Genomic DNA, 9,966 nt, shown 5'->3' on the forward strand with positions numbered 1-9,966 from the left:
TATTGCATTCAAAAGAGAACCAGCTTCCTACGATGGAAGGAAGCTGAAGTCTTTAGCATTTGGAAGCTTCTAGTTGATTGCAAATACTATTGGATTCTCAGAGCTCAAAGTATACTACTACTTTATACTACCTCTTGGAGGATTGTTTTCAGAGATTACTATTTGAAATTTCTAGTGCACCAGAAGTCTTCACAAGAACATAGGGGAAATAATGGAGGGAATTGATGGGGTGACAACATACATGGATGATTTATTAATCTTAGGAACCACCAAAGACGAGCACGATGAGAGGCTCCAACGCTTCTTCATGAAAGCTAGAAAAGTGGACCTAAAATTCAAAAAGAATAAAGGTAGCACATTGCACTGCAGCAAACTGAAGTACTTAGGTAACATACAACAGACGAAATGAAACCTGACAATGGGAAAGTCAAAGCCTTACTAGAAATATCAGAACACACAAACAAGACTAAATAACAAATATTTTAGGTAAATATTTAAAAGAAATCCTGGCAAAATGCCTGCTTCACACATCTGCAGTAACAAGATCACTGTGATTGCTTTGAGATGATGTTGAATGGCACTGGACTGAGGAACGTGCCTTAGGTCCACTTCTGACAGTGGGGAATCGTCAGGCCCTTCCACGCCTTCAGCTCAGTTTATGGGTAGGCAGCTGAAAACACGACTATACTCCACGGAAAGCTTACTTCAACTGGAGAATAGCAAATCAATGCAACAAACACTGCGAAGATAAATGGAAAACGGAACATAGAAGTGCTTCTATGACAAAGGATCAAAATAATTGGCAGTTCTCATCACATAGGGAGAATGTGTGAGAGTTTGGAAAGGAAGCTGTGAATCTGCCAAAGTAGTCAGAAAAAGTAAAACACCAATATCATATTTTGTGGAGTTACTATCAGAATTTCACTTGAGAAGAAACAGAGAAGAAACAAGCTCCAAAATATTCCACAGAATAGTTAAGTTCTAGATGAGAATACATCATTGTCACAGGACTGGAACACTGAAGAAACACAAACTAACAATGGTGTCACAAAATAAACTAGAGTAACTCCACTGAGTGGAGTGCAGGAAGATAGGACCAAAACACCTATCTTGACAAGTAAAAGATATAGACTTGTAAAGAAATTCAACACTACTGTTGTTTGCTCTTTGGGGTTTCAGGCCAGGTGTTTTGTAAAAGCACTTTGTGACATCTGCTGATGTAAAAAGGGCTTTATAAATAAATTTGATTGATTGAATTTGAAGAAACCTGAAAGATTTGACAAGAAGTTTGTATCATCTCGGGTATGGGCCGACCTCTGCTAAACAACATGCAAAACAATTTGAATTCAATACAATATGAACTGTACTCGTATCAATGTTAACTTCAGATTTGTTCAGTGAATCATTTAAAGATGTAAATTAAAAAGGAAGTAAATACATTAACTGTTTGAAAATGGGGTTAGATCCTGGCGTAGATGTAACCACTACTGATGGATTTATTACTGTAGGAAAAGAAGGACATCGAGATGACTTAGACAGCCACGCATATTCACTCACCTAAAGGATTATTAGAAACACCTGTTAAATTTCTCATTAATGCAATTATCTAATCAACCAATCACATGGCAGTTGCTTCAATGCATTTAGGGGTGTGGTCCTGGTCAAGACAATCTCCTGAACTCCAAACTGAATGTCAGAATGGGAAAGAAAGGTGATTTAACCAATTTTGAGTGTGGCATGGTTGTTGGTGCAAGACAGGCCGGTCTGAGTATTTCACAATGTGCTTAGTTACTGGGATTTTCACGCACAACCATTTCTAGGGTTTACAAAGAATGGTGTGAAAAGGGAAAAACATCCAGTATGCGGCAGTCCTGTGGGCGAAAATGCCTTGTTGATGCTAGAGGTCAGAGGAGAATGGGCCGACTGATTCAAGCTGATAGACGAGCAACTTGGACTGAAATAACCACTCGTTGCAACCGAGATATGCAGCAAAGCATTTGTGAAGCCCCAACACGCACAACCTTGAGGCGGATGGGCTTCAACAGCAGAAGACCCCACCGGGTACCACTCATCTCTACTACAAAAAGGAAAAAGAGGCTACAATTTGCATGAGCTCACCAAAATTGGACAGTTGAAGACTGGAAGAATGTTGCCTGGTCTGATGAGTCTCGATTTCTGTTGAGACATTCAGATGGTAGAGTCCGAATTTGGCGTAAACAGAATGAGAACATGAATCCATCATGCCTGGTTACCACTGTGCAGGCTGGTGGTGGTGGTGTAATGGTGTGGGGGATGTTTTCTTGGCACACTTTAGGCCCCTTAGTGCCAATTGGGCATCGTTTAAATGCCACGGCCTACCTGAGCATTGTTTCTGACCATGTCCATCCCTTTATGACCACCATGTACCCATCCTCTAATGGCTACTTCCAGCAGGATAATGCACCATGTCACAAAGCTTGAATCATTTCAAATTGGTTTCTTGAACATGACAATGAGTTCACTGTACTGAAATGGCCCCCACAGTCACCAGATCTCAACCCAATAGAGCATCTTTATGTGAGTGTATGTCACAAACAGTGGTGTAGTGCAGTGTTGCATGGACAAGGAACCAGGTGCAGGCAGGGGTAGTCGGTGTGGATACTTTAATTGATAAGAAATAAACAAACACCGAGCACAAAACACACAAAGCAAAGGGCTGACTAAAGCAGCAAAACGACAATAAGAAATGACACAAGTACTTACAAATACCGGCAACACACACGACATCCAAACACGACAAGAACAATGTGGGGAGCAGAGGGGAAACATATATACACATACAAACGATTCAAATTGGGACCTGGTGTGAAGGATTGAAAACATGTGACAGTCCGGGATGTGTTCGTGAGAATATGGGAACTTGTGAAAATATGGCACGGTGTCACTGCTGCTCACCGCACCATGACAGTGTATGTACAATACATATGACAAAGATCTAGAAGCAGGAGTTGTAGAAGTCTGAAGAGTACCAGGTTCAATGCTGTTTAAGTTATCCATAAAACCGTTAATTACAATGCGTTGTGTTTTCCTTTATAAAAGCTTAACAAAGTCAACCTAGAGTCATGTGAGTTGCAATGTAGGGCTGGTGGCAGCTGATGTCCCTGTCTGCAGTTTACCTCTGCACCAGACAGACACAGACCTACACAAGACAGTGAACAGTCAAGGATCTAGTCAACAATTGATGCGTAACCCGGATCAAGACTGATAGACCGGCTCTCCGCCTTATCTTTCCAGTCCTATTGACAGAAATCAGCATTTATGTTGTGTTTTGTGATTGTATAAATGTGTACACAAACGCAGCGTCCAAAACCCTGGGTAACTCACCAGGCACAGAGAGTACAAGTGGTGATGGAGCAGGAGGATAATGTTTACTGGCTGTTGTGATCTTAGCTCTTTCTCTCTAGGCAGCAAGGCTTGGGGTGTTATATCCCACAGCTCAATGACTTCAAAGACAAAGTGCTTTTATAATCCCTATCATTGGCATTGTTGCAGAGTATACAAAAAAAGAAAAACTCCCATAGAACAGGGCTTGACTGACTTTTGCTGGGTTGAAGCCTTCTGCTCGGTGGATATGAGTGTTCCTGGGTTCCCTCTATCACTTGTGTCTCATCTATAACTGTACTCTGGCATCTTATTGTGTGGACATTCACATCTTATTACACCATGGCAGTAGCTTAAGAAACGCCTACCTCATCCAAGAAAATGCAGCAGCTGCATGAATTATTCTGACTCGGGAGGTGGGGATGAATATTAACCACACCGGACTGATTAGAATCTCCATAAATGGAATGAGTAAATTTAAAAGTACACTGCGTAAAGACTCTGGACACAGCCCACTTGTATTTATTGATCTGAATGTGCAAAAGTATTGATATGGCTTGAAAAGGTCATATAGTCTTATAATCTCCCCAGGGCACATCAGGAAGAGGCTACACCTCAGAGTTTTTCTCCAGAGTTCCATTTAGGTTTTTGTCGGACCGCGTAAGTGGAGCCGGCCTAGAAGAATGAATGTCTGTTACTGAGTCCGTCCCTGACAGACTGACTGATTGACTGACTGGCTGACTACCCCTTGTTAAATAGCGTAGTGGTTAGAGATGCAGGCTCTGGAACAACAGGTTCGCTTGCCGTAACAGTCTAAACGCATTATGCCTGAGGTTCAGGACAGAATAAACTTCGCTGACTCCACGATTCTCTTGTCTTTTCACTTGACAAAAAAGTCAGTTATCGTCACCTATATTGATACAGTAGTTATTATATCAATGTCATCCACGAATGGCTAATAAGCTGTTAAAACGGCCAGTGGCAAAAGCCATAAGGTTCATAGATGCTATTTGTGGTGGAGGTAAACTTAATAAGAAACGTTACTCAGTTGAACGCTGGTTAATGGTGTCTAACAAAATATTCAAACTTGGCGTGATGTTAATGAGTGAAAATAATATAATGCGAAGAGGTTATACTAATGGCCAGCATGTGTGCAGTTTGGTGGTGCAGTGGTTAATGACAATGCCTTTCACGTGGGTGACCAATGTGCTACGATGAGCACATTTTATTGCCTGGTATCTTGTTTTTACTAGCCACTGTGTTTCAATTTCATGGTATTGTTTCTCTTTGGGGTTTTAAGCTAGGTATCTGGATAAGCATTTTGTGAAAACTGCTGAGGTAAAAAGTGCAATAGAAAACATTTCATTTGACTCAGATCCTTCAATTGACCCAAGATGTCAAGTTAGTAGGAGAAATGTGTAATCTTAAGCCCTGGTAAACCTTATCTAGGTTAATTTAAATGAATATACATTATTATACATGCATTATACCTTAAGTAAATAATGTGTTTTTGAACTATTATTACTCATTCCACAACACAGCAATGGTGGGAAATATTAATCAATTTATGTTACTCCTGAATCCCATCTTCAGTGTATTTTTAACACATCAAAGATTTATGAAGTGCAAAGTGTAGGAACACATGTGCAAAGCAGGAAGATTGAAACGACATGACCTAAAAGGTTGTGAGCTCAAATGCCAAGTGATGTTAATGACGAATGATTTCTTTTTGAATGAACAAACACAACATTATGGAAAATCGCGTCAAGGTGTGTCAGTCACGTCAGTGAAAACATTGTCTGAAACATTATTTTAAAGCTCCTAACTGCACTGAGGTGGGATATACATTTTTCGAAATGACGAACATTTCTTGTGAACATTAAAAACAAGATGACAAGTACAATACCTCCAGGGGACATTGAAAACATCCAAATGGGGGACCAGGCAACTTTCAGGACATCATGACAATACATATCATTGACTTATTTGTGTCTCTTGGTATAAGCCTATAAAGTATAAAAGCAACAGTATTTAGGGAGTTACGACTATATAAGACACAAATACAGGTTTTATTAATGCCGCACAAAACCAACAACTAAATTGTTACCATGTAGTTTTTGTGGTTAGACGCTAAGATTTTCAGAGAGAATGGCATTTTCAACTATTCAACAATGACATTGAGAGAGGACCAGGGTCTCCTATTGGTTGGCGCTAGAGAGGCAGTGTACGCCCTGAACCTGGAGGATGTCACCTTGAAATGGGCTGGGGTAAGAAACTCTTGTCAAACTATAGTACATCATGACTCACTGTACATGACAATTGTCTCCACAGAGCTCTGTGTGTTGACGCTCTCTGTTGTGGCAGGTCTATTGGCAGGGGTCTGAAGAACAGAAAGCATCTTGCAGGAGCAAGGGAAAAGGCTCGGTAAGCAGATTTCTCCTCACAGATAACTCAGTGATACCAATATAGTGGATGTTGTAGAAACAAACCACACTGTAGGAATGTTATCCTGTTCCAGGTGGAATGTCACAACTACATCAAGACACTTGAGACTCTAGATGATGGCAGGATGTTAGTGTGTGGGTCCAACGCGTACAGCCCTATGTGTGACTACATGGTGAGTAGAATAACCTGGACAGGAATAAACATCTCTGATGTTGTTTCACACTAGCATGTGACTGAATGCTGAAATCATACTTATTTACACTAAAGTAATAACACACATATCACATAGCTGCCCTATGATTTTCAATGCAGCACCTTACTAGCTTGATAAAAGCACTAATGTACACCTTCACATTGTAAACAAACATGCCTTGTGGTCTACAACAGAACTACACAAATGGAACTTTGACCCTGGAACATAAAAGGGAAGATGGCCGAGGGAAAGCTCCCTTTGACCCCTTTCAGAAATCCGCCTGTGTCATGGTTGGTGAGGACTAGTTTGTGATATCCAGCAGTACCTCCATATTAGTTTTTAGGTCATTGAATGGTTTATTGGAAACAGACAACTATATTCATGATAACACTTTATTGTGTTCTTAAGATAGTAATTATTTCCAGTTCTTTTATTTTTCTCACCTATCAGGGAGAGACCTTTATACAGCCATAGCGGTAAACTTCCTGGGCACAGCACAGGTGTTCCAGCGTCACTCCTCCCCGGCTATCAGGACTGAATACAGAGAGTCCTGGCTTAACAGTAAGCTCCAACCCCACATATTTTAATATAGTATCCCATCCTTTACCAAACATTGTGACAATGTTTTTTAAAATCATCTATATTTACAGTTAAACAGACATCTAAAAATAGACATTCAACATAAAGATATAGCATATTCAGTATTGAATCGCATTAAAAAATCTGAACTGTATTTTTTGTCAGAGCCCTCCTTCATACACTTGGATGTCATCCCAGAAAGCGTTAACAACCTTGATGGGGATGATGATAAGGTCTATATGTTCTTTAGCGAAGAGGCCGTGGAGTTTGACTTGGAAAAAAAACTCAGAGTGTCTCGTGTCGCACGAGTCTGCAAGGTACATTTATAAAGCAGGCTTTCAAAGGTAGAAGAATGAAGAACAATGTAAGACGGCTCCAGTGACACCAAGAATGTCTGGCTTCCAATGGTTGGTTGGTGTGCAGGGGGACATGGGTGGCCAGAGGACCTTACAGAGTAAGTGGACCTCCTTCCTGAAAATCCGCCTGGACTGCACCGTGCCCTTTGACCCTAGCTTGCCAGCTATCATACAGGACGTCTTCCTCATGAAACACCAGGACTGGAGCAAGAGTGTGTTTTACGCTGTATTTGCCCCGCAAACGTGAGTCCTATTTTTCTAGTCAAGGTGCTATAATTTAAAATCTTTCACCAATTATTGGGAACACAAATATGAGAATTGTATGGTAACTATTCAAATGTACTAATAATACAGTATCATAATACATTTTGTTTTGATTATTAAAGGATAACTTCGGACCTATCTACCGTGTGTGCATTCAGTGTGGACGACATTGGGCGGGTCTTCAGCGAAGGTAGATATCTCACTCCGGTGACAGCCGAGTCAGAAACAAGATGGGTGACTTACACTGGTGACGAGCCTGTGCCACGGGCAGGATCGGTGAGTAACACGATTCATTCTACTTCATAACGTACCAGTATAGCATATTTTCCTCTACAATACAGAAAAATTTTGGGTCATAGGAGGTTTTCTTATGAGTGTGTTTGGTCTGATTAAATATTTTGGTCTGATTAGAAATGATTATTCCTAGTGAAAAGTGTGTAGAAATTATCATAAACATATAGATTTACAGTACCTCAAACAAACTGGCCTTTAACTAAATAGCTTGGTAAAATCCTTCATCGAGAATATTGGCAATATGGTATTATTGTCAATGTAAAATATGGGCTTGTTGTTCCCTGGTCTCAAGGAAACGCTACATTAACTGTCAACATAGCATAGTACAATAGTTTTGCTGATAGCATTTGCAGTGACCCAATCCCTCCTTCCATGACCCAAAATGACCTCCACCAAAATTGACTTAAACATGCCTAGGGTGCACTTGAGATCCCAACCCATAGTCAAGAAACCCTGATATATACTGTATATACATTTTGTGTTTCTCTGTCATCACTCTGTTGTTCTTGTTGATGTTTTTAAGTGTATAAACAATGCTGCGCGGGACATGGGGGTAGAAATCTCCCTAGACCTCCCTGACAAAACCCTCCAGTTTGTCCGTAACCGGCCACTCATGGAGGGAGCAGTGCCTCCGCTGACCGGGGGTCCACTGTTGCAGCAGAGAGGAGCCAAATTCTTGAGGATTGTGGTGGACAGAGTGATGGCTGCAGATGGAGAAACGTACCAGGTTATGTTTATTGGAACAGGTGCTGACTACTCACAGGCATAAATCGTTCCGATACACTGTGCTGTGCTTGTGGAAGTGAGGTCTCCGTAGGCTTTGGAGATTAACCAAAGTTTCCTGCTCCCTGACAGAGGAAGGCAAGGTGCAGAAGGCTGTGCAATATGCTGTCGGTGACACTATCATTATCGAGGAGATCCAAGTGTTCCAGGTCACGGAACCAATCAGAGTGCTTCGTCTTTCCTCTGGCACGGTAACATGCTTAGCGCAAAAAAAGTATTGAATCTGAGTGTTGAAGATCAATGGCACAAGGACTAATCTGATGAGAGGCGAATAATGGTGGTTGGGTAACCGGCGTGTATTCCCCAGAGACATCTCTATGCCGGCTCAGAGTCTGGAGTGGTTCAGGTTCCGGTCAGGGACTGTGGTCGTCATGTTTCCTGTCTTGACTGTATCCTGGCCAGAGATCCCTACTGTGCCTGGGACACCATCTCAGCAGTCTGTGCACCTGTCTCCAACCCATCCTCTATCTCCAGGTAGGATCCTACCAAACTCTACAGCAATTTCACTGTAAACTGCATGTGCTATTAGAACAGATTACATTTTCACATGTCCTTTGGCGAACTGGGATTCTTTCTTTATCCTTCAGGAACATTTACCAAAGCCTCATCCATGCAGATGCCTCGATTTGCCCCAGATCAGGTACACTGACTTTTAAAACAATAAAAAGGGGGTGGTGTTAGACAACGCATTGTTCAGCAAAAACCAACATGAATCTGGCTACAGGCCATGTTGACGGCATACATTCAGCTGCTCACGCTTTTGTCGTTATAATGTTTGTATTGGTTCCAGTCCCTGCAGAGCCAGTTCCATTGACATTCATTATTAGAAGCAACATCTACCTGCCGTGCCAACCTACTTCAAAGCTGGCACAGGTGAACTGGCAGTTTGCCGGGCAGTCCCTCCAAATCAGTAAGAGGCACTGGGTTTTGAACCAGGGCTTGTTAATAGTGAGTGTTGAGGCGTCAGACGCTGGCCGGTACTCCTGTCACAGTGTGGAGGATGTCAAAGGTCGACTTTACACCAGAACCGAAGCTGCCTACATCCTGCTACCTGCTGAGCCTCCAGTGGGCCTGCGGACATCTGTGGCTGTGTTGTCTTTTCTGCTGGGGGCCATGGTCCTCTGGCATGTTAGGAGACACCTCCGATTCATGGGCCGAGTGAACTCAGCAGGAGACAGTCCGAACCATGACAGGAGAGCCATCCCTCGTTGCACCGTTGTGGGTGATTCAAACAACAATCACACCATCATCACCACTGAGGATATGGATGAGCATCAGACAAGCAGGGTCTCTGCTGCTCTCCTGTCCTCGTTCCTGGGGTTTATGATCATTTGGAATGTTGTCAGAGATCAGCTGAGCCACAGAGAAAAGCCCAGAATTGGAAGGATGGAAGAAGAGCTCAAGGAAAACATAGATGGGCTTCGAAAATAGGGGAGGAACATTCTTTTTTTTTTTGCAAATTAGAAAAATATTTAGTTTTCATCATTTTCAACATTTAAGAACCGAGTTGAAATAAAGTTAGAACATCCATGCAGAATCTTTCCTAAATCTTGGTAACCTTTCATCAGCACTTATTCATTTCCCTCTTGATTTTGAAAATTCATTTCTGTCTCCTCTGTGTGGTAAAATAATTACGGACATTGATAAGACATTTAACTCCAAAAACTTCACTTACTTGAGAGTATACAAACT

At 41.8% G+C, this 9,966-nt stretch overlaps 1 protein-coding gene across 1 annotated transcript; it reads left to right on the forward strand.

Annotated features, from left to right (window-relative positions):
* The first annotated feature begins 241 nt into the window (after positions 1 to 241).
* LOC105024085 (semaphorin-4E-like) lies at positions 242 to 9,705 on the forward strand. The gene is made up of 14 exons (XM_010893756.2): positions 242 to 386; positions 5,488 to 5,627; positions 5,725 to 5,784; positions 5,879 to 5,977; positions 6,193 to 6,292; positions 6,449 to 6,559; positions 6,743 to 6,894; positions 7,001 to 7,176; positions 7,320 to 7,473; positions 8,015 to 8,237; positions 8,347 to 8,465; positions 8,582 to 8,748; positions 8,862 to 8,914; positions 9,065 to 9,705. The coding sequence occupies exons 1-14, from the start codon at positions 242 to 244 to the stop codon at positions 9,703 to 9,705; spliced, it is 2,340 nt and encodes a 779-aa protein (XP_010892058.2).
* Positions 9,706 to 9,966: the final 261 nt, after the last annotated feature.

Source organism: Esox lucius, chromosome 1, assembly GCF_011004845.1.
Source record: "Esox lucius isolate fEsoLuc1 chromosome 1, fEsoLuc1.pri, whole genome shotgun sequence".
NCBI lineage: Eukaryota > Metazoa > Chordata > Actinopteri > Esociformes > Esocidae > Esox > Esox lucius.